At 41.4% G+C, this 26,216-nt stretch overlaps 1 protein-coding gene across 1 annotated transcript in view; it reads right to left on the reverse strand.

Moving 5' to 3' along the window:
* col13a1 (collagen, type XIII, alpha 1) overlaps window positions 1–26,216 on the reverse strand; it is a 158,111-nt gene that overhangs the window by 78,866 nt on the left and 53,029 nt on the right. The window contains exons 3-4 of the mRNA XM_028604073.1: window positions 11,959–11,966; window positions 3,728–3,754 (exon numbers count right to left, since the gene is read on the reverse strand). Of these exons, the coding sequence (XP_028459874.1) occupies window positions 3,728–3,754; window positions 11,959–11,966 (35 nt within the window). The remainder of the gene's footprint in view (window positions 1–3,727; window positions 3,755–11,958; window positions 11,967–26,216) is intronic.

Raw genomic sequence — 26,216 nt, forward strand, 5'->3', positions numbered from 1 at the left:
GCTGGAGAAGCTATTCTCACAGAAATGCAACAGAAAAGCAACTAGTGTATCAGTTTACAGCAAGTTTATAGCCATGAGTCGAAATGCCATAAAACCACTGCACTACTCAAGCACAAATCCATGTTTTACTGTGTGAAGCTAAGCTGTTATTGACTGTTGTCTGTCTCTGCTCTGCCCCATCACTCATTGTGGAAGCCAATGCAAATGGCTGCTAGATACATGGCCCCAAGAAACTACCTGTCCAGTGAGTGCTGCATTTGTCCAAGATGTTAGAATTGTTGACGTTGATGTTTACGTAAAATGTGAACAAGCCATCTTGTTCCCAAGCAATACACCAATGGAATTATGCTACACTAAGGGCCTGTCTTCTCCGGCAGACAGGAGATGTTACAGAATATAACTAGCAGTGTTAATGAAGATATGGTCCCTGGCTTTCTCATACAAATCAGAACCCGCCCCTCATCTCAACTGAGCCTGGACCCAGATTCAGCTGTTTTCAGTCCTCCTGATACATAAGATGTGCTGGTATCTCTGTCATTAGTATGTGGTATATTTGTTCAAGCCTTTACATACTATCAGGCTACAGCTGGGCCCTTTGAAGACCTGTCCAAGGTCCTGCTTTAAACCAAGGCCTTGGGGAGAATCTGCCACCAACAGAAATGGTTTTAATGCAGAGCGGGGGGCTTTACAAAGTGCCCAACGTGATTATCTGCTGTGACAACAAAATACAACCTTCACTGAAGTAGGTTTTAGATCCATGACAAATTAAGTGTTTTGTAAAACCTCATTCAGTTCATGTGTTGCACTTCATTCCACAGACAGAAACCTGATTGTTGCTGCACTCTTCCTCCTGCTCTATGTCCCAAACATGTTTCTACTCATCTTTTCCTTGCCTGAAAAGATAAGTCAGGAAGGCTAGGTACACATGGGTGCTCCCCCCCACACCGAAACGTAACGTAATTGCCTAGCCCCTTTCCCTAACCCTAACCTAATTCTATCCCTAATCCTAAAACCAAATCTTAACCCTCAGACAGCCCTTTAAAGTTGTGAGGTCCAGCATTTTGGCCCCACAAAGCTGTCGGGACCCCACAAGTATACTGGACTCCTGTTTTTTTGACCCCACAAATATAGTTAAACAAGAACACACACACACACACACACAAACTTCTTGTGAGAAAGATACCCATGAGATCAAATTTGTTGTGATATACTGTAGTTTCAGATCAGATGAATGCAGCTTCTATTAATACTTATCAGGGAATTATTGATTATTTTAGTTAATAGGAAGTGTAGGAATACGGCACACTGTGAGCTGGGTCCACCTGCATGTGGAGAAATATAAGTTGTGTGTGTGCGTGCGTGTAGTGTGTGTAAGGTGAGGAGGGAACAATGTGTTTATGATACATTATCATATCAGTGGGCTCTACCTCCTCTGGTTATAAAGAGTTATAATGTCCCTTTGCGAAAGAACCACATTCTATGGAACACATTGCTCGCTGATTTTCAATTCTTACAGGCCCTCTTTCCAAAAACCACATCCTCCTGCCCCCATTCAGTCAAAGACCACTTGTGATTTAATTCCCTGCTGCTTGACGTGTAATCAATCACAAATCCTGGAAGGAATGTCTTCCTTACTTTGACACAAACAGTCAGCGAAACTCCGGCAAAAGGAACATCAGGAGGAAACTTGGGGCCGGTCTCATCTTGACACAGTTTTATGGACCTGTTTCACAAGTGAGCTTGTCAGAACCAAACGGGGGGATTGCTGGTTGTAACTTTCTACCCAGGACAAAGGTCAGATACTAGATGGCCACCTGTTGTCATGATATGAACCATGTGGGTTTGACATGCTGAGACTACTTGCTCAGCAGAAAGAGGAGGAGAGTGTTAGACTGAAGAGAAAGGAGGGGAAGAGATGATACAGCAGAAGCAGGTTTGGTCAGAGAGATTGTATAAGCATTGCATCCAAGCTGTAGCAGAAATGGAGACAGAATGTCAACTAAAACAACCGAGAGGACATGGCACAATCCAGCCGAAGCTCACTGTTATGAATGGATATTGTTAGGGTTTTAAAGCTATAAGCACTCAGTTACACCGCTGTACTGACATCTCTGAGGTTCTTGAACTGAGAAGTAATCATAGAAACAATACTGAATCAGACTCATTTTAATTCCATGTTGAGTATATCAGTGCAACCCTGTTTCCTTAAAAATACATTCATACAAAACTAATTTGTAATTCTGTTCTGTCGGGAACCTAATCCTGCCTAGATTACATGTTCTATCTAGATAGCAAGGAAACTATATTGAAATACAGTGCATAAAATTTAATCAGTCATGTCAGTGGCTGTAAACATTACAATATTCAATTTTCAATAATAAACCAGAAACCATTATCTTTTCCTAACTACCCAGTGTTTCAGTAGTCTGAACCTAACACAGACCCTGTCCTGTTCTTTAAAGTCAGACTATGTCACTTCTTGCCACAAGTGCCAATTATAAGATAATGGTGCGTGTCTTGAGTCAGTTGCTTTAAGGACTGTGGAAGAGAAGCAACTTTGAAAGAGTAGTTACTGAAGGGAAGCTCTTGGCTGGAGCGTGAGGGCAAAAGACGCCCAATTAACCATCATTCTTCCCACTCTCTTTGGAATGTGTAGGTACTTTTCTGAGCTCTATCATCACCTGGCCCTATGCTATTGGTATGTGGTGATTTGATTTTTTCAATTAAACGCATATTTTGAAACAGGCAGTTGCCCAGTTGGTAATCCAGTCTTGGGCACTAATGTTGTGAATGGTTGGGGGTGAACGCGTCATTATGGGCCTATGTGGTGCCTTTGGGTCTACCCAGGAGGATGGGTCTGTGCTCAGAGGTCGTAACTTGACCACACCCACACCTTAATACATTGTTGATGTTTTTGCCTTCATGATTTTTTAGCTCTTTTCACCTGTCTCTCTACCTACTCTGATTTTTATGTGTGTGTGTGTTGGTACGTATGTATGTATGTATGTATGTATGTATTGTATATGTGTATTATATATATGTATATATATATATATATATATATATATATATATATATATATATATATATATATATATATAAACTAATGTGATTGTTGATTACACAATGACTAAATGCCTGCCTACTTTTAAACGTGATGACGTCATGATTTTGCAACACAGCTAGGCTACCATTGGTCGCTTCTCCCCAACACATTCTCACTTCTTACGCTAACGGGGGCCTTGTGCATCGGTATCTGACAACTGACTTGTGGTTATGACGTTTTACACAGCAAAATGTAACTAAAGTTCACAGTACACAAGCCATAAGCTACTGGCCAGCCCAGATAAAGCAAGACCAGGTATTTCTTATCAATTGAACCTTTCCTTTGAAAAATGGAGTTTGTGTTCTGTCCTCTTTCAAAAGTTGCATAGCCTCGCTATAAAAAAAATATATTTCCTCCAAAACTAATTCAGCAAAGCAAATTAGTATCATATAAATGTATTTTTTTGGACACAGCTATGGCTATCATCTGATAACAACCACTAGATGTATTTAGTTTGGATGTATTTATATATGACCATTAAAACTCATTTGAAAATCCAAATAAAGACAATAACTAATCAGTAGAGAGCAGATGAGACATCAATACTGCAGCGATAACTATCTACTCATGCAAATACTGTGTACAGAAACACACAAAGACACAAGTTAAAAAGACAGTTACCGGAAAGCCTGCCCGTCCAGGAGGACCCTGAAAAAGGGGTGAGAGAAAATTGGTACAAAAAGGAAAGTACATTTGACAGATAAAGTCCATAATATATTATGCCTGCACTGAACCAGGCCAGAATAAAATGAATTGGAGACTCTTGAGGTAGTTACTATCTTGTATGAATATGTTTTATTTTGCTCAGTGACAGCACACAGAAATAACACTACTGATGCAGTAACATGCCCCATTCTGGTCAACAGGCATTCAGTGAATCATATTTTAACACAACACAAGGTTTTGTGAAGAAAAAAAAGAACAACCAGTTGCTTCATTTCACCACAAACACTCAAACATGCAAAGATTGGTTTGGGACAATGCATGCTAAAAGACCTTATGTTTCTACGTAACTGACCATATTCCCCCCCTACTTGAGTACCTTGCTAATGCGGATATGACAACATGGCAGAATGGGGACTTCCATCAAAAACAAATCACAAAGAACTAGAATACAATGTCCAGGTTCTAAGAACAAGAAGGAGCACATTGTAAAAAGTCAAGTGTGTTTTGTTTTCATTGAGCGTGCGAGCAGAACACGAATGCTTCTTATGTGAGCAGCTCTTAAGTAAAGGATGGAACGCTAATTGGTTGGAAGTCAAAACAGGAACTCTTGACATTTTCCAAAAAGCTACTGAGGAGAATATCTGCCTGATCTTCCCAGAGAGAGAGAGAGAGAGAGAGAGAGAGAGAGAGAGAGAGTGTGTGTGTGTGTGTGTGTGTGTGTGTGTGTGTGTGTGTGTGTGTGTGTGTGTGTGTGTGTGTGTGTGTGTGTGTGTGTGAGCGTGCAAGAGAGGGGAAGCCATTCCTCTTACATCAGTAATGCTGGATGGGAGGAACCTCAAACATTTATCTGAGCTCTTGCTTACTGGCTTTGATGATTGACTGTGAATGTCTATTTATAATTTAAAAATAGAAATCCCTTTGTTTGGGAACACTGAACTGATCAATGACATTCATTTCAGATATTTGTTTAAAATACGAAGAAAAAAGAAATTAGCTGACAGACCAAGGTACCGTGTAAATGTTGTGAGAGCTTTTATATGAGAATTTACGAGACTGTCCTCCCTGAAAAACGGCCACATAAGTCGTTTGTTCAAGCAGCAATTACAACTCATATTTACATACAGTGGTGGCGCCCTCTAGTGGCCGTAGTAGTTATTTATAAAGGGAGCAAAGCAGGAAGTAAGTTGAGGAAGTATTAGAGCACCAAATGTCCTGGTAAAGAGAGAAGTTGGGGGGGTGGGGGGGTGGATGGGTCAAACAAACACTGGACTTTCACCCAGGAGACCGGGGACCATGTCCCGTTAAAAAATAAGAGTTTTTTTTGACTTTACGGAACAAACAAAGCTAGGTCACGTTCAGCGTTACGTGCGTAACCGGAAATTTAGTAACGTCTGATTTCAACCCAAACCACCATTTACCATCTTTTTCTAAACTTAACTAATGACTGTTAGTGCCTAAACCTAAAGAAGTAGTTTTTGGGCCTAAATCTAACCAAACTGCAACCGTTTCCTAACGTGTTTGAAACTGAGATGGTATTTCCTACCACCGTTAGGGTTCATTTGGGTCGTACTAGAGGAAATAAACGGCCGATATCGTCATATGGTTTGGAGGACTTTCATCCAGGAGACTGGGGTTAGTGTCCCCTTTGAAAATAAAAGTAAGTTTGAAGTATTATTTTAACGTTCTGGGTCACGTGCGTAATCTGAAGTGAGTGAACGTCTGATTAAACCGCAACTGTTAAGTTCTCTGGTTTATGGTACATGTCCATATACGCGTTGTTTTCATGAATGGGATCGCCCCGCTTCCCAGCATTGCACGCTAGTTGGCTCGCCACCAGTTTCTCTTCACTGACCACTGACAAGCAAAGAAAACAGTTTCCACCCTCCTACAGCCGCGATTGCTGCAGCTGATTGGACGAACGCGCCACATGAGACTGGCTGCTCCTGGATTTCAAAACCAAGCATAATGGCGGCTCATTTGGAATACGATCTCGTGTTTTACGAAAATAGTTCACTGAATCGTGTTTCTAAAAACATTTTAAGTGAGAAATAGGCCGTGCGGTTGCTGAATCTGTCTTCATTTCAGATAGACAAAGGTCAGTTTAAAAGATTTTCGTCAGATTTTGAGAGGCTCATTCCGCTCGCCATTTCCGGGTGAGTCCCTGATTGCCCTGTCTCCGACTGAACATGTCAGGTCGGCCAAAATGAATGCCGACAGCCCCTCAGACTGACGACGGCACGGGACACACCGAACAGACTCGAGTCACCGACCTCGCCAGACTGTCCAACGGCCGATTATCGGGTTAGTGTGTCAGCGTCTTAAGGATTTGACACATCTTTGTGCAGTGATGGTGAAGGCGCTACAACTGTTTTAGAGCCATCTTTAAAGGCTGCAGGTGATGAATGTTTGATTGTTAAAGACATTTCAGTGGATTACTTCTTTAATACAGTTCTGTGGTATATTCTGATTGAGTTTTAGCTTTGTCAACTGTTTTCTTTGCTACATAAGTCATTGTACTACATACAGCTTGGTGTCACCTTTTTTATGTGTTTGATGTGACTGTGTTGTGGATAGTAGAGAAACGTAGCTGTGTCAAATGTTCTACTAAATACAAATCCAGTCAGTGCTCTATACAAATTGAGTTTACTCTTTTGATAGTATGTAAGAAAGCAATGTGCTTTACAGTTTTATAACCATCAATCCACTTACACTCATTATTAGACCCAATATATCAGTCAGTAGGGACACTTGCGGACTCTTGTTGTTTTATGAACCAAAACCCCAATCTTCTAGCTTTTGTAGGATCTTTTATTCTCATCAGGCTGGCAGTCAGAGGGCAGTGCACAAAGGTGCTTGGCCAGGTGCTGAGTGTGAACATGCTGCACGTAAGTGCCTGCCCGTTAGCTACTGGGTCTCCAGGGGCCGTCTGCAGGGGGCAAAGGTCACCCACTGCCGGAAGGAACCCTTCACTTGAATTACACAGTAACCCTCCAACATGTGGCTCCCATTTGGAAAAGTGCTGCTGAATGAATGGGAATGGGATGAATGGGGGGTGGGGGGCAGCCATCGTACGTGGGATGTATGGTCCCCTGGGTACTCCTCTGTTCAATAAGAAGTTAGTTTGGGTTGTATAGGAAACGGGTTTGATTTACATTCTTATTGGTATTATTTTACCCAGAAGCTGACTTTGGTGTTTCCTACAACTGCACACACACACACACACACACACACACACACACACACACACACACACACACTGTCTTGGAGTGGAGTGGATTTAACATTTTTGATAGAAAACATTTCACACACACACACACACACACACACACAAACATTAGCATGAAGCTGCCTCCTTTTGTGTAGCATCATTGAATACTTGTTTGAAGTGAACATTGTAAATTGTCCTTCTATGTTTGGAGCTTTTGACTGACAGCTTGTGAAGGACCCCTGTTGGTGTCCTGTCCGGCTTTATCAGAGTCTGAGGGTGTTTCCCATCATCTCTGATTATGTTAACGTGTGTTACACGCACAAGGCCCATCCGAGGCCAACGGAGCCCTGCCCCTGTGATGTTACCTGTGAACAGTCGCGATCTGCTAGGTTTTACAAAGGACGCAAGCAAGCCAGTTCTAAGAGACAAGTTTAAAAACATTACATTACATTTCATTTAGCTGACGCTTTTATCCAAAGCGACTTACAATTAAGTGCTTTCAACTTTGAAGGTACAAACTCGAGACAACAAGTAGTAAGTGCAAGTACATTAGCTTTAAATAAGCAAAGCTACAAAGAGACATTAAAGTGCAGGTTTAAGAGTTTTTTTTATTTTTTTTATCCAAGGTGTAGTCGGAAGAGATGTGATTTTAGCCTTCGGTGGAAGATGTTTAGGCTGCCAGCCATCCTGATGTCGATAGGGAAATCGTTACAATATTTGGGAGCCAGGACAGTGAACAGTCTGGATTTCATTGAGTGATTAGTTCTCCCTCGCTGTGAGGGGGCAGCAAGCAGGTTGGCTGATGCAGAGCGAAAAAAAAGAAATTTCGTATCACTTTACAACTATGTTAGGTTCCATTTTTAAGGAAATAAACCCCTGAGAGAATATGGTAGCCTTGTCCCTGCAAGCTGTGATGGGACCCAGTCCCCTGTGAATCTCGGCAGGAATAGACGTTAACTACATTATATGTACTCATGCTACTGCTCCATGGATCATTTACCTGGACTTGAGAGTATCTCAATCCTATAACTTCTGAGAAATCACCTCTAGTGTGGTCTAGACCTACTCTATCTGTAAAGTGTCTCGAGATAACTCTTGTTATGATTTGATACTATAAATAAAATTGAATTGAATTGAATTAAAGAATGGATACATTCTCAGCAAAATTGTCTTAGTAGATCAGACGAATTCCAAAAGGTGGAAGGCCATAATTTATAATTTATACTTTTTTTATTGATCCCCAGTTGGGAAATTACAATGTAATATATAATAGTTTAATATAATGTACATGTAATAGCCAATTGTTATTGCTAATGTGCTTTATCTGTAAAAAATAAAGCAAGAGGAAGGATCAGAACAGGATTCATAACAGCTATGTATGTAAATTTCAATCTAATTGCTACAACCGTGGATTCATTTGTGAAGGAGAGCTTAGTTCACGCAGAGCTTGGGTCAATGGATTTGGAAATGAATGGAGATTTTAACCAGAGTTGACCTTTGAGAAAGCAGTGAGCTTTGGACTGAGAAAACATGCTTTTATCAAATAAGTACATTGGTATAATTCTAGTCCGGCTTTGCCAGACTTTCCTCCACAGCGCTGCGGATGAAGGTCTGGCTAGTCCACACAGCATTCTGAGATGGGAGAAAAACGTGCTCTGGTGCATTGGCATTTCTTTAAACCAATCACAATCATCTTGGGCGGGGCTAAGCACTGCACGGAGCCCCAGTGCCGCTAGAAAATAGTCTTAGTGTGTACGTTCAAAAGTAGTTTTAGTCGTGCAACAGAAAACTCAAATTGGACACATAGTCTAGCTAGCTGTCTGGATTTACCCTGCAGAGATCTGAGGAGCAGTTAACCATAGTCCTCACAAATCCACCGGAGGTTAGAACGCCAACACAAAGGAAGCAATCCCGGAAGTGGAACGTTGTGGATGTAGACTACTATAATTCAAACCTATACGTTTTAAATATACAGAAACTATTTTACCTGCCCTCATCTCACAGGAACTGGGTTACTGTAACAGCCATTTTTTACATGCCAAAATAGAAAAACTGTAGAGCGGCTACAGAGCTGCCAGGCTTTTAACCAGAATAAACGGGTTTGAACACATGACCCCGGGTTTAGGCCTATTCTTTTAATTACTTAGGCACTTAATGGTCTGACTCCTCAGTATCTCAGATCTTTTTGTCCCCGTATGACCCTGCTCGCTCTTTGAGATCCTCTGGCAGGGGCCTTTTATCTGTTCCAGACTGTGGGCTGAAGAAGGGGGACAGAGCTTCAGAAATAAGAGCCCCCAGGCTCTGGAATTACGGCAGGCTGAGTCAGTGGCTTCTTTTAAATCTAAGCTTAAAACATACTTTTATCGCACCGCATTCCCTGATTCCATCTGATTCATTCTGATTCATTCTGTTTATGGTTCTGCCATTTTTTTTTAAAGTGGTTCGTTAGGGTTAGTACTTTCATTCTTTTATTGCTGTGTTTTTAATGTGTTTCTATGTTATGTTTCATGTGTTCTTGACTTGCTATGTGAAGTACTTTGTAACTTTGTTTTTAAAAGTGCTATACAAATGAAGATATTATTATATTACTATCAACTGTGTTGCTCCCATTTCATACACAAGTGCTCCGTCGCATTATAACCAAGCTTTAAGCACCATCAGAATCAGAATTCATTTCACTGTGCCACTTTCTGGTGTGACTGGGCCTGAAAGGTATTGGACACTGTTCTTGCCAATTTATCATGCAGCTGTCATGCTGTTGAGCTTTAATTCATCCCTTCACTGTCCATGAAATAGCCTGAGTGATGTCTTCAGTCCTACACAAATTCGGCCAGAGTAGTTTGTGTCTATCTGACTGGATACAGTTAACTCATCTGTGAAGTCATTGTACAGTAATAGCCAAAGCATGACCACAATCTTTATGCTTCTAAAGCATTCTCGAGACTTATTAAAGTATAGAGCAGAGAACTTTAACAGGGGGTCTGTTACCCATAGGGTGTCCTTAGAGTTAGTGCAGGGAGGCCACCAAATAATTTAAAATATGTGTTTTTGAAAGTTTATTTTTTTCAAAAATTAAAATGTCAGCATATATTGTACACAATTGGGTTACATATTAAACTTGGCTGAATGGATGAAAATAAATGGATATTATTCATACATCATGTTTTAACGTTGAACATCCATGTGGAAGGCACAGTGAATCTTTAAGCTTAACTGTACAGCTACCATAGTGGCTACCTTATAAGCTTATCTTCAATATGTAAACATATATATATATATATATATATATATATATATATATATATATATTTTTTTTTTTTTTTTTTTTTTTAAATAGGCCAATTTATCTTTGCTATTGATACGTTGGATTCAAATTAATGTATATTTTCAGACTTTTTAAAAAAAAGAAACTTTCAAAAACATATTTTTTAAATAGTTTGGCAGCCCCCCTGCACTAACTCCGATGATCCCTAGGGGTCACAGAACAGAAGTTCTCTGGTCTAAACCATCCGGGGTAGCCTGACCACGAGCTCCCACTAGGTTGTGAAACGAAGGTTTCTGCTTCTGTAGAAGTCCGCATAAAATCCACCTTGTTTTATTGACGATGTCCTGAAGAGGTACTACACTACCCACAATCCTAAGCATAACAGCGTCCGTCTGTGATTGGTGGAGCTTGCCGTTACAATGGAAATAAAAATGTGTTATGGTCACGATGGTGATATTGTAGCTGATTGGCTTGGTTCTAGACTTAAAACTCTTTATATAAGCAATTAATGAAATGTCAAAAGAGATATTGAAGGGGGAAATCTCTTCCGGAACCAGACAAATTAAAAAAGTGGGCGATCACTGTTGAGCTCTATAGGTGTTTGCCATACAATATCTCAAGTGGAAGAGACATGTGGAATCTGAGCACGTCTTTGAGTTTGAAATGCTCAGATCCTGTGGAGATGGAAGTGTAGTGAGAGTGGAAAATCCGCCTCGCTGTCTGACCTCATGTACCTTAAAACTGCCTCTGTAGAAATTATCCCTCACATTTTCCAGGGAGGGATATTTGGCAGAGGTGATTTTAAAACTGACACGGCTCTACAAAAGTCAAACTCATAGTGGCCAGATGTTTGGAAACTTTGTGCCATCAAAGCACTCGAGTCAAGACGTTTTCCTTTTGAACGAAGGCTTGATTTCAACCATTTGCATGCATGTATCAGTGGGCGAGAGGCAGACAGGTCAGTAGTCTGTCAAACAACTGGCCATTCACAGTCACATTCACCAACCCAGTATCACACCTTTAAGCGTGTAATACACCCGCTGGTCCATTAGGTTTGGCGTGTCAGCGTCACAAAATGAAATTAACATGGCAACACTCATAGGCAATCTTAAACAGTTCAAACAAAAGCCATTAATGAATTAAAATATATAAATATATTTCGACCACGAATCTTCATCTTACCTGGCAGGGAGGCAGGTTGGAATATACTTTATGATTCTTCTCTGCTGGTATAGCACCTTCATACATGCGTAATGTTCACGCCTCAGCGAGGAAAAACATGACACTGACACGCCAAACCCAATGGACCAGCAGGTGTATTACACACTACTGCGTGCTACTGGGTTGCATTCACACCTACAGGAATCTCAGAGTCACTTACTTAGAGGTTCCTTTTTAAATTTGAATTCACACGGCGAATTCTAAAAACTGAAGAGACTTAAATGATTTGTAAGAATCAAAACTGTTTGGACAATTTGAAGCGCAACCCTAAAATGTACACAACACATTTGGCTCATGACAGAATATAATAAGCTATGTTGTAATGAGCCATATGATGAAGCACTGCACAGTGTCACTGCATCCAGGTGAGGCAATATATTTGCATCCGGTATGTTTGAGGAGACTTTGCAGTTTATCCACTTCACACCAAAGTGCAAAAATAACCAGTCACTTTACCACATGCAGGTCACACAAGGGGTCTGGTCTACTTACTGGAGGTCCTGTAAGACAACGAGAGAGAGAGAGAGAGAGAGAGAGAGAGAGAGAGAAAGAGAGAGAGAGAACATTTTTAGATGTATATAACATACATTACATGCAGACAGTCTGAATACCTAACATGCCATGCTTATGGTTGGTTCATACGGTATTAAATACAGTGAACAGGGTCAAATGGAGGTAATGGTCTGGGGCCTCGAGCAGGTGTCCCGGCTGTTAATCCAGCCAAGAATGTGAAGCTGAAGCAACCGAATATGTTTCAGAAACATTCTCTCTATGTTTTTATTTGCTCAAGCAGAAATGTACACTTTGAAGAACAGAGCATTACTAAGTGATGTGTTTCATCTAGTTCTTCAAATAACAAGAGAGTAGGAATCTTCCCCAGACACAGCCAGGCTGAGTCATGTTTTTAAAGACACATCACGTAGAGGTCTTCATGGATCCATCCCAACCATACGACCAAAGGTCTTTGAGAGGATCCGAGAAGACCCGGCCGTGATCAGACAGGGTTGATCATGATGGTGTGTGTGTGTGTGTGTGTGTGTGTGTGTTGTGTGTGTTTTGTGTGCGTGCGTGCATGTGTGTTCTAACTTGCAGAGGTCAAACTCAATGATAGATGATAGCAAATTAGCAATGCTTCTGTTAACAAAAGTTATCTTTATTTTGCCAGACACAACAAAACTGCAAATCAGATTTTTTAAACAAGCCTCGCTTTTCATCCGTCACCGTGACTGCAAGTAGACTTCTAAGATGAAAAGAAAAAGAAAACCTGGATGGATTTTTACCAACTTTCTTGACAAGGAGGAGGATTTAAATCAACAGGGCAGGCACAGGGGAGGAGGCTACTGACGTTACATTAGGCAAGACACAAAGTTCTGTTTTGACAACTTGTAAATTAAAGTTAACTTGTTAATAGCAATCAGCTGTCAAAACAGTGCTGATCGGGTGTGTGTCTCCCGGGTCCAGTTAGGTTTGAGTCCGACATTTTTCGGTTCTCTGCAGGTCTGGCTCCAGATTTGAAAAAATACACCAGTACAATTCCAGAGAGCACATTTCCGGGTCTTTTTGGATTCTGCCACAAATGTTGGGACCTGTGAAGACCTCTAGTGTCATGTTCAATCATTGAGACATAAAGTACTGTATTAATTTCAGAATAACAGGGGTCTGGATCATCGTGCATCTGAAAAGTTGTGTGGTGTCCTGCGACTTTGTCCAAGTCTGCTGCTCACATTGGCCTTTTGTAAGAAATGGGATATAGTAAATTATTGTCAGTCACTACATATGGATGTAACAATTAGATGTTCTTTGTAAAATCAATCAGTACAACATGTATTCTTTATTGACTTGATTGTACTTGAATGCATGTTTTATTATTCCTATCTTTTTTTATACCTATGTTTCCATGGAGAGTTTTAGTGTCCCAGTTTGGTTTAAATCATCCAATCCTTTTTTCATTGAATATCCCTTAAATTAAGTAGTGTCTCTACTTGTGACCTCTCATCAGAGCTTCTGGTATATTTCCACTGAGCACGTGATATACATACTCCAGTTGGGCAGTTCCTTTCTCACATTTAAACAATATGTTTCCACACATTTTCTCATTCGAGTTCAGAGGCTTAATCAAATCAATAAAGTTGGTAGAATTTAGAAGTTGTTGACTGCATCCATCAGCTTTTCCTTCATTATTTGAAAGTACTTTGATGTGGATAATTGAGCGGACATTGACTCTTAACTTGTTTTTTTCAAGCTTAAAAACATTGCTTAACTTAGGCCCATTGTGTATCAAGCTTAGATTTAAATGATTATTCCACATTTAATTCATACTTGTCCAGGTTTGGATTGGCCATCTGGAGTACCGGGAGATTTCCCGGTGGGCCGGTCTATTTGTGTGGGCTGAATGGGCTGCACTCCGGTCGAAAGCTTCTTCTTTTTTTTGACCGGCCCACAGAGAGGAGAGAGATCATAGGATTGGCCCACTGGTTTGTCTCTCATCTGAACACTGGCCAATCACATCCTACTCTGGCCCACCTTCATCCTACCATAGAAACAGAGCGCATTTAAGTCCCGAAAAAAACTACTTGTCTACCAGAGAGGACAAGTTAGCTGTTAGTAAGCTAATGCTAGTTATGTGTTAGCAAGCTAAGGCCTGGGCAAAGTTACTACTATAGCTTTCTGATTTATCCAGATTCCACTATGATACAGATTGCATACTGTGTACAAAATGCAGCTTTAGTTTAACTTACAGACTTGTCACCTGTTTGCTATACAAGACATATTGATGACACCCATGCTCTAACCTCAGCGTTATTAGCCATCTTGCCATTAAGAGCCAGGTAGCCTTTTTCACTCAGTGAGTACTACTGCATCTGTCTTACCACTCAGTTAAGTGGCAGTATTAGGGGCTGGTATGCAGAGTTCAAAATTTACTTTTGGTCCACCAGCTAAATGGCTAGTGAATGTTTAAATTTGACCAGCCACTCAATAGATTACCATTGTTTTTTTGGCTGGTGAGTGACGCAAATCTACCAGCCACGTGCATATTTTACAAGCATTTGGCTGGTAATGGTGCTTATGTTGAGCCCTGCTGGTATGTACATGTGTTAAAGGGGAGTGCAAGGATGGGTGGTGTCTGGCTGATTGGGGTGGGCTGGTCTAGTTCTCAAAAGTCCAGCCCTGTACATGTCTTTACTCCGTCTTTAATGTTGCTGTCATACAACGCAGCGGTCAACATTGGTCTCAATGTGTTGTTAAGGTACCCATGAGACAATCAGATCCAGGAAGTCCAAGTTGTTTAAAATACTCACAGACATGATTTTATAACTGTAGAAAGTTATTATAGCGGCAGCTGTTTTCTCTTTAGGTAAACTGTAAATATACAATGCTCATATTACAAAGTCATCTACCAGGATCACTTTTGGTGGAACCCTTCAATTGTGTGAAATCCTCTTCTATAAAAGACTCAAAAGTCATGTTAGTTTATTGCGTAGCTGGGTTTATTAGTATGTCCAGACAGAGAAACCTTATCAAAACTCTACTTTTTGGTAGTTCAGATTGTATTAGGCTCAGAAACTCTCATCAAAAACTTATGGGAGGGACAGACGGCCAGGCCCAGCTATGACTCACAGTCAGCCCCGTAAAAAAAAGAAGACCTTTCACAAAAACCAGTATGTTTCCCCTTGACCTTTTCACAAGCACAATGAGGTTATCGGACAAAATCAATTACTGCTGAATTCAGACAGGGGCCATTAAAGATGTTGTTACGTTAATCACAGCAAGGTGGGGAAAATCACTAATGACAAATCTCTTGCGTGAAAGGTCAAATCAAATCCCCAGCTTTATCTTCTAAGCAGGTTTATTATGTCTGCTCCTCTGGTCCATCCCAACCTGAAGCCAGCTGTCAGCTCAATTTGTTCACTTTGCACTTGCATAAAATGAAAAGCAGTTGGAACAAGTAAAAGAGAGTTCAGGGGAGGGAGGGATTTTATGGGCAACTCAAATAGGTCTTCTAACTTTTATGAATGTTTTAGTTCCCTCCATAATATTTTTTTTTACTAGTGACCTGGCCTAAAGGACCTTAAAGAACGGAAAGGGGCAAGTTGCTTCCAATTTATATCAATAAAAAGCATGCCCAGCCCAGCAGCAGTGGCCTACTTCAACAAGTACCTCACCACTGGACCTAAAAGGATGTCGAAGACAGAGTGTTTGTTGATTGGTGGGTTCACCTAAAACCAGGACAAGATGTCTACTGCTGACTACACTGCCATGAAATTGAATACGGATATTTGCAAATTGTCCTCAGAAGATGATTGAGATACATGAATTGCTTTGGAGAGTAATGTGTGTCTTCCAGAGAATTAGAATTATTATTCTAAGTCTGACACCTACTTAAAGTTGTTTTTAGAACAACCCCTGCAATGCACCTCACAGTTTGCTCTATTTCACTGTCAGACCAGAACATTTCCTTTTGTACAGAAGAAATATGCATATTTCCATGAAATTCACTATCATTTGGATAATGACATTAAATCAACATCAAATATCTCGACTGTTCATCTATTGTTCATCGGATCTACTTCACTGTTCATCCGATCTACTTCACACTTGGCTGGTGTATTGCTCGGGACCTAATGGCGTGCAGTGTCATATTTGGTGAAATGTGACCAGGAAGTGGCGCTATAACAGTGAATATTACGTTTTGGCCTGAAACTTATTAACCTTAAGTCGCTGAAAAAAACTTTACTGGATTCTGTGGGTCCAGAAGAATCTATCCATGAAAGCATTTAAACCAATTTGCATTTAGACCGATTTTCCTCCATTTTGAATTGTATCCAAATCTGCTGCTCCTCCTGCAAATGTTTAGCAATCACACATGCAACTCAAGTGGTACAGAACATCTCTGGACCAAGGCAAAAAAGGCTACCTTTTCGGTTTTCTCATATTCCATACAGTTTTGCTATGGCTGACCCTCAACGTTTGCTCGAATGCTGTGGGCAGGGCTTAAATTACAAAAAAGGTCATATCTACTGAACACTTTGTGCTATTGCAACCACATTTGGTAGACATGGTGGCAATGTCACATCTGTGTATGCATGTATGACTGTCCTTCATATTTCGGCTGACGCGCATACCATTTTTGGTTAATGTTTTCCTGAGAATATTAACTAATATTAATTAATGTTGATGGATAATGAATAATGTTGGATTACTTTTTATTATTGCAGTGGCATATTTTGGGGTAATATATATCTAATGATGTATTTAAAAAAACAAAAACAACAATAAAGCATTCAAAAACTGATTTGAAACATCAATTCCCATGGCAACTGTCGAAGCTTTGAAGCATTTAGGTCAATCCTACTTCACATATAAGAACCGTTCGTCCAATCGACTTCACACTTAGCAGGTGTATTGCTGAGGACCCAAGGGAGTGTGGTGTCGCGTGTGAGGTCGATCGGATGAGCGCTTCTAGGGAGCAAGCAATCGGAGTGCTCCGACCAGGCACACATTCCCAACCGCCACGTGATCCGGACGGGCACGGCCCCTGGCAACGCTGCAGGCAGCAATACTGAGCGCCAAGTTGGCCCATTCCGTACAACACTGCACTAACTACTTAAATGCACACCAAATCTTAGGGACGATAACTTTAAACTAACAAACGCTACCTTACATTCTACACAATATAACCGCCAACAATCTTATCATTTGTGAGGTTTCTGTTGTGAGACGGGATCAGCATGATGAAGTTTCAGTTACAGCAGGGCATGGCTGTTCCAGTCATTCCTGCAGTTGTTATCCACTCCCTAAAGGGTAAGCCTAAACCTTCTCTGAATGCAACAGTGGGGAAAGCTAACATGGAAGCAAGATTCCTGTTGCATTCTGGGCCTGCCATCACATCCTGTTGGCTGGGATCACTCACCCAAGGGACATACTGTAGAGCACCTTGATCCAAAGGCACTTTGGGAGGCCTGGGGGAGGAGGGGGCTTCAAATATAGCGCATGAAGTGGCGCCTGATGAGGGGCCGCTGAAACAACAGCTTTACATGCAACAGTGGGCACAACATGAAACAAACTTTACACTCATAAACACACACACTCACAAGGGAATTTGCTTGACTGCATTGATGTCATGTATTTCAAGTCATCCTCTGCTGAGCTTAATGCTGTCTAACTATTGCTAACACCTGTTGTTTCTGCTTATGTAAGGCCACTAGTTGGATGTGGCCGGAAATGGAGATTTAATATTGCATGCCAACATGCAAAGTCATGGGCGTTCCCCCTTTCCTGCTCCTATTACAGTCATTTACTCAACACTGGCTTTTGCATGTTCTTAAAGCAACTATGCAACCAAATGTCTAGGACACTGCAAGTATCATACAGTACACAAAGAGTATGGTCAACTCTAAGTGCCCCGATATTCTACTAGGATACTTTAACCTCTGCATCTTCAAAAATTCAAGCCTTCAAATCCACCATAGTAATGGCCCATTTTTACTTTAGCTTTTGTTTTACATAAGCTGATGTGGTGGGCAGGTGGACTGCCATCTTAAGACATGGGACATCTCTGTCGCAGCATATGATCCAGGAATAACCTGTGGAATTTAGGTTCTGAAAATATCCAGATCCCAAAACCCACCACAGGCTCCTGCATCGACCCCTGCTCTCTCAGATTCCCCTGCCTCTGCAGTTGCCCTTGTAAACACACAGCAGCAGCCGGTGAAAATGTCCTGGGGTGCCAGGCTTCCGTTTGGTGAGCACCACAGAGAGATTCGAGGAAGGCTATATCCCAGACTACATTGGGAGAGGATTGGAAGATAGGGCAGCAGAAAGCAGACATAGACAGAAACATGTCAAAGCCAGTTTAAGTCCTGGAAGATAAATTTGAAGTCCAGGTGAGCCTATGGCCTTCTTCAAGCACTGAGATCAGAGTGTTGGACTGAGGATTGAGGTTAATGCAGGCAGCATGTAGGACTTATTTTTTTGTCAAGATTAATGGGAGAGTTGGATCAAATAAGTCCTCACACCTAAGGAGTAAAATATAGCCTGGTTGATACCAGACCCTTCTCAGTTGTAACTGCTGCCGCTTAAATGCCTCTGGGCACAATTGGATAGTCCAACCAATCAGGCAAATGATCCGGGTGACGCTGCGCTTCGGTAGCCATCATGTTGAATGTAAACAAAAAGCTGCTCGCCATCGCTGCGCTATCGTCGTCGTGTAAAGCCCGCCTCAACGGTTGTGATTGGTGTAGAGCCCGCCTCAACGGTTGTGATTGGTGCCTCGATTTTGGGAAATTGGAAATGGGCTTGAATGGGCTCTTTGCCAGACTGACTTGCAGAGCAAATCCCAAATTTGCCGGAAGTTCGTCAGGGTTTACCCAGGCTAAGTAAAATAGGTTATTTATCACTGCCTACCAAAACGACACACAAGTGCTCCAAAAATGACTGATGTACCTTTTGGATCTAGAAAGGGTGTAGCGGATATATGGTACACAGGGACCATGTCCCATGGACCCCCCCCCCAAACACCTATACACACATACACACATATATTTACAGCACCCCATCCCACAAACTAGATCCCACATCCCGGTGAGTAATTTATTGAAATGTGAAAAAGTTTCTTTTGTTTTTGCATATTGATGACCTTAGTACCACATACTTGGTTCATTGGCATGCTCCGCCTCCGTGTGGCCAGTTAAGATATTAGCAGGTCTCCCATTGGGCGAGATCAGATCATCATCATTGTAAAAATAAAACCAAGCAGGCTAAAGAAGATAGCCCAGATGTCTTTTACTCCAGCCACATAGTCCAGCTCCTCCTGATGGGATATGTAGAATCCCCAGGGGTCAGACGGAAACCTCCATAAGCAGCATCCCGTAAGCATCATGATCAGGTGCCTAAACCAACTCAACTGGCAGGCAGAGAGTAAAGTCCTCAGAAACTGAGGACACTTCATCCTTTATAAAGCTCCACTGCAGATATAAACTGCGCTGGTGTGCAACACTATCGTCAGTTGGCTTTACTGCGATTTTTCATTGTAAATCAGACAGCCTGGACCAATAAGTAGCCTGATGAATTGTGCAGGTGGTGTGAGGTGAGCTTGAGATTTTACACCACGTTATGTAAAAATTCAATCTACCATGACGTCAAAGGTTTCATTTAAAGATATAGTGACAGGACAGTGAAAGGCCTGTTTGCTTTGTCAGCAGAGCATGTCCAATCACCTTCACAGCCATGCATTAATCACTTGGCTCTGAAGAAAAAAAACGTTCAAATTTGCAGATATTTTTTTTTTTAGGGGAAAAGAATACTATGCTATGAAACTTCACTTTCACACTGAAAGGATTTTCAGCTGCAGTTGTGCAAACAGTAGAGGGGATTTACTGAGGGGTGTGTATCAATCAAAGGATAATACTAAATGAACTTTTGTACCCCACTCATGAAGAGGAAAAATGCCTCCACCTCTTATTGAGACCTAGAAATATCACACACATGAAGGCCTTTGGTTTCCAAATGAAAAATGTGGATAGACAGCCGTCTGAGGGAGAGGTTAGTTGACTTTCTTGAAAAATCGTACGGACGTCTCTTTCCTGCAGCCACAGGGGAATAATAAACCCGAACAGCACTGATATTGGGTTCAGAGCCCTCCACAAAAAAACATTCATATAGACAAACTAACAGTTCATCAAACACCATTTCCTCTGTTCATTTCCAGCCTGTCCAGTGGAAAGAGAGGCACAGACAGAGTCAGGACAAAGGCTCCCATTCTTCATCCTCTGCATATTAACTATATACAAGACAGCTTAGCCATTCCCACGGAGCCCATATAGATTTGTTGCCTTGTAAAACATGAAGTCATAGTTCAAATGCTGCCTGTGATTCTTTGGCTCCATGCTAACCTAATGTCTTGCTATGAAAAAATGTCAAATGTGAAGAAAAAGGGACCACGCTAATATGAAAAGATGCTTTCTAATACTGTAATTGTAATTGTACTTGTAAACTCTAGGAATGATATTGCTTTGGCTGTCGGACAGAGGGTGAACCTGCACATCCAGTCACATTTCCTACATTTATTTTGAAGAGGGAGGTTCATAGCCAAAGGGTGTCATTTGGAGAAGAATGTTGCATCTATAGCCTCTTTGGGATATGACACCTTCAGAGAACAGGCTTCACAAATGTGGAGCCAATTTGCTTTAGGGTTGGGAACAACATGCTGTTCGCACTGATGAAATCTCCATGTGCAGACTGTAAAAGTACCGTTCTGCAGGATATCTGACGCATTAAATCAATTAGAGGCCAAATAGCCTGCCCCATATTATACAAACAGCATCTAATTCCATTAAACCCTCCCCAGCTGTTTCATGTCATGTCATTCCTGCCAATCCAAGAATGGGAAAAATGAACGAGTGTAGTTGTTTTGCTCTCAATAGCTTTTGTAGGGAGACTGGAATATTTTCCAACAGGCCCGAGACCACAAAGAACAACGCTAAGCCTGGGATTAAATAATTACCCAGCAGCTCTTACAGCAGGTCACCACAGAAACAACACTGCATCTTTGCCAGAAAAGCCACTATTAACCTGATTCAACGATTATTCTCTGAAATTGCTCTCAGGAGTAGGAAAATGCATGCATTGAAAAACGTCCTGCTCCACTCCAGTCTGGACAGAAGTCAAGCTTCCCAATGCAATTCATGGCAATGAGTGGGACTGAAGTAGTGGCGTATAAATCATACCTTTCACTTTTCTTTCCTCAACTTTTAAGCCCACACTTAAAGCTGCATTAATAGGTTCCTTTGGCCACTGAAGGGTAGCAGAACAAGCAGAAAAAACTGACATATTATCACCCTATAAAGTTGTTGGCAAACAGTTGCATAATTACAAGTTCAAAAGACAGAGGAACGTTCATAGAGAGTCACATTTCTATCCATCTGATGAATGAAACAAGGTTTAGGGGTTAAAAGAAGCAATGAGCTAAAGGCTAAAAAGCTGAGTGATGTGCAGAGTTGGTGACAGTTCTCAGTCAGGGTCCAATTTGCTGGGGGGGTGCGTGGGATTTCCCCCTATCTGGTCGAAATATCCCTGCCTCTGCTGAATTTTGTATCCCCGCTGGGGACTAAATGTACCCCCCTCAAAGTGATCAATGCTACTTCACCAATAGACCATATATTATACCTAAAATAGAAGTATATTAAACTAAGTAAAGCGCTGTAACGTGAACAGTCTATAGTGCCATAGAAGGATAATATCTGAGCAGCAGTTGCTGGTTGGATTAGGAGTTGGAATAGGTGACTGTGAGCCGGGTACAGGCACCGCCAGATGACGGTGCTTTCAGGGGCCGTGGTAGTGGAGTCTAGCCAGAAAAAGTGAGCGTCATGCGGCGATGACAATTAAGTTTAGGCACCAAAGCGACTCATTAAGTTTAGTAAAAAAATCATGGTTTGGATTTAAATGGTATGGTATTGAAAGGGGGATTTAATTCTTGAAGTTCTGTTGTGCATCCAAAAACAAAGAAAGAAAGAGAGTTAGAAAGACATACTATATTTACTTTATATACATATGTTCACTAAATCATGTTTGACTGCAGTAGTTCCATGTTTTCATGCAACAAACACTTTACTCCAAGCTTGGGAAACTAATAAACCCCACGGCCTATCATTATGAAATTAGGCTAAACATCAGTGCCTCAGGATACACGGTTACATTTCCCTGACTCGCTAATTCATCTAACCACTAGCAATGCACAGTCAGGGCCTTTTTGCAATAGGCCAGAGCTTTAATGAGCCTTTAGACCCAGCTCCTTTTTCATTGACTTAATGGTGGGGTTGCATTCAGGCAAACTGAGGGTTTATTCAAGATTTGCTCTTGAACACGGTGAGCTGTTGTTAGGCCTCAGGGCAGGAATTAGCAGGACACAAAAGATCTGTGGAAGGAGAAGTAATGAGTTCTGTGGTTGAGGAAACTGACATAGGTCAGCTGGTTTCCAGCAAAACCTCACCTTTTAGGAGAAAACAAAAAAACTATGGGCTGCAGATGGATAATTCAGACTTACAAATAAGACTGAGCCAAAAGAGGAAGAACTTAAGAGGTGCTAAAAGGAATGAGATGGACTCTCTCTTTAAATAGTGAGTGATAATGTGTGAGAAAACCTGAGGAAATCCACACAGGGGAGAAAAAAAAGTAAGATGTAAAAAAAAAGGCTTCTTCCCAACGCCTTTGACTTGGATGCGCCCACCGCCCTGACTGTAACCCAAGAGGGCCCCTTTGCCGTTAAATAACCTTCATAAGTCCACGGGCCCCTGTAATGCTCGATGTCAACAGCCAAAAGGAAGAGAGAGACAGACGAGGGTGTGGAAAACAGAGAGATAGCAGTTGCAATTCATCTGCTTTGGGTTTTTAAACGATTGATTCAAACGCATCCTGTGGGGGTTTTGGAGCCATTTCCCAGAAGCTGTAGGTGTGGTGGGTGGATGTCTGAGGTGGGAGTGGAAGTGAAAAGCTCTCTGGGTGGAGAGACTTTCACAGGCAGAAGCCATGCCAAAGGAAGATGTACTTAAGGGACAGGGATTTGATTCAAAAAATGATGCCAAGTGTCTGTCTTAATTTTCTATTGTGTGCTTATGATTAATTGGTTTGGATTATTTGTAATGCGTCCTTCTGTAAATGGATAATACAGCCTTCGCCTGATGTTTCAAAGACTTCTTTTCCACATCAGAAAAAGCTAATTTAAAGAATGAACACATTTAACAAATCTAGTAAAGGCAAAGATCGACATTTGGGGAAATAAACATGTTCCCTTTCTTTCTGAGAGCTAGAGGAAAGAATAAAAACACACTCACTCATGTCTGTGCATTAGGCATGGAGCAAACATCTTCTGTTTTACATTTCTGTTTGTGTACATGTTAAAGGAACACGCCGACTTATTGGGAATTTAGCTTATTCACCGTAACCCCCAGAGTTAGACAAGTCGATACATATCCTTCTAATCTCCGTGTGTGCTGTAAGGCTGTCTGACGGCTCCAGTGGCATCAGGCCAGCACAGAACATGCAGGTGAATGGTTCCAGTAATCCTACTGCTCCGAATAAGTGACAAAATAACGCCAACATGTTCCTATTTACATGTTATTTTGTCACTTTTGTCACAATTGGGAGCAGTAGGCTAGTTGGAACCAGTTACCTGGAGGATCTGTGCTAGGCTAAGCTAATGCTGGAACCGTCAGACAACGTTACAGCACACACGGAGATGAGAAGGGTATGTATCGACTTGTCTTACTCTGGGTGTTACAGTGAATAAGATAAAGTCCCAATAAGTTGGCGTGTTCCTTTAAACATGCGAGATACATCATGACATTAGTGAGCTTTTGAGACGTTGTACAGTAGGTGTATTTTTACCAACACATTCTCATGAACGTGTATCGTTATATTACGGCGAGCGCCGGCCGGTCACGTGACGATCGTTTACATGACAGTTAGCGGTCTTTGCATTTAAATTTAGCCGAGAAACTGACTGTGAGCAGGGTACAGAGCACTGTAAGGTAGTGTTGCAGTCAAGACCACCTAAACCAAGACCAAGTCATCACCAAGACCAGAGTGTATCGAGACCAAGGCAAGACCAAGACTTTGAGGGGTTGAGACTGAGTCAAGACCATGACCAAACCAGTGCAATCTCACACTGCATTCCACGATAAATTGGGGAAAATGATAACCATTGGCACTCCTTAAATTGATCTAGGAGATCCACATTCCTATAAAAAAAACACCCACTGAAAACTAATTAAGATTCTTCTTCATTCACCTCTTTTATTGCCGTAAGTGTACCACAAGGAATGCCTTGATAAAATAATCAAAAGGCAATTGTAGTCTTGAAATAAAATCCAGAGTCCTCTTTATCTGATACCGAGACAAAACCGAGTAAATATGCGGTCGATTCCGACGGGAGCGTGCCTATGTTCCCATAGCCCTATGTTCCCATAGCCCTATGTTCTCACATTTCTAAGATTTTTTTGTCACTGAAAATTAGACCCTATGTTCCCACATTTCCTTTTTCATAAATTTGTATCAGATTTTATTCCCCTTTCTTCCAAATAGGGTAGCCAATTACACCCAACCTATTATCCCCTAACCCCTAACCCTACTAACCCTAACTCTGTGGGAACATAGGGCCTAATTTAAAAACAAATCTTAGAAATATGGGAACATAGGGCTGTGGGAACATAGGGCCTAATTTTCAGTGAAAAATAAATTCTTAGAAATGTGGGAACATAGGGATGTGGGACCATTGGGCTGTGGGAATATTGGGCTGACCCTGACCCGAGACGTTGTCTTGAGACTGGTCTCGAGACCAAGACTGATATCCAGTACTACAACACTACTGTGAGGCGAAATTGTTTCAGCGGCCATTACAGTTGAGTTTAGTCGACAAAAGGTGACCGTCAGGCGGCTACGACAGTTAAGTTTAGCCATCAAAACTACTAGTTTAGATTAGAAAAGAGATTGTGGTTTGGATTAAAACAACAGTCCCCTTAAGTAGTACTTGACATGAACTGGGTGGTATTGTGTTTTCCTCTTAACTTCTTCCGGGACACAAACACACTCAGGACACTCCCTGGGCTTGAAAGCCCTTTGTATAAGGCCCACCCATCCTCCCTGACCTGCTCTTTATGTGGATCTCTGCAGTCTTATACATCAGCATTCTTTGTGATGCATGAAGTAATAAATGCGCGGAATACATACGTATTACGCTGCATTACTTTTCATAGCTATATGTACGAATGGTTCATGAGAACAGCCTGGTTATAACACTTTAAACGAGCTTCCTGTTTTTTATGCTAATCTAAGATGCAGTAATGGTTCTTGCTTCGTAAATAATGGAGCAACATGAATGTGGTATTGATCTTTTCATCCCTCTCTTCTCAAAATGGTGATGTATGTTCTTTAGCAAAGACCAAACATGTTTGAGAAACTCATTCTTTCAGCTTTCCTGCAGTAACTGTTTCACAATTCACTACTTGGATTCATAGATTTGAATGTCGTTAGAATGATTGATCCTCACGGTCATCTTGCCCCTACTGACTCATATCACATCCATAGATGTTGCATAATGTAAAATAACCATGGTCCAACAAAAAGTTCCCTTACTTTTCCCAAGTTAATGTCTAATTTCTTCATATAGTTCCAAACTTTCACTGTGCAGGAATCCTGCCGTTGGAAACGTATCAATCCATCTTGAGGACATGATAACATTATTCTCAATGATCTATTGACGGCAGTTTCTAATAATAGGCTGAGGCAGTTCCAATGTGAGCAGTATCCAGGCGCCACTCTCTTCCTCTCTGCCTCGCATTAACAAGAGGCCGAGGGCGTCCTGGGAGGGAAACCCCACCTCCGCCTGACCCGTAGCACATTACTTAACCCAGACAAATGGCAAATCAGCAATGGTTAAAACAACAAATTCACCAAGGTAAACTCACAGAGTGTTTTATGTATGGGTTAAGACAACAGTATGGGTATTGTGCAGGTTGCACCGTTGCCCTTCCTGCATCTGTTGATGCTTACTGTGCATATATCCTGTTCTTCATGTTGGCTACATGTTCTTCATTAAGAGTCTTCTGAGACTTTATCTAAATAGTGCTATTGGTTTCAAAACCTGAGAAATTAAATATCAGAGAGAGCAGTCTTATGAAAACAGCTCTATTAAAACAAACAAGAAAAAGGGATGCCAGTAAATACAATCCGTTCTCACTCCCAACTCGTCAAATACT

This window comes from Perca flavescens, chromosome 17 (genome assembly GCF_004354835.1).
Source record: "Perca flavescens isolate YP-PL-M2 chromosome 17, PFLA_1.0, whole genome shotgun sequence".
In the NCBI taxonomy this organism is placed as follows: domain Eukaryota; kingdom Metazoa; phylum Chordata; class Actinopteri; order Perciformes; family Percidae; genus Perca; species Perca flavescens.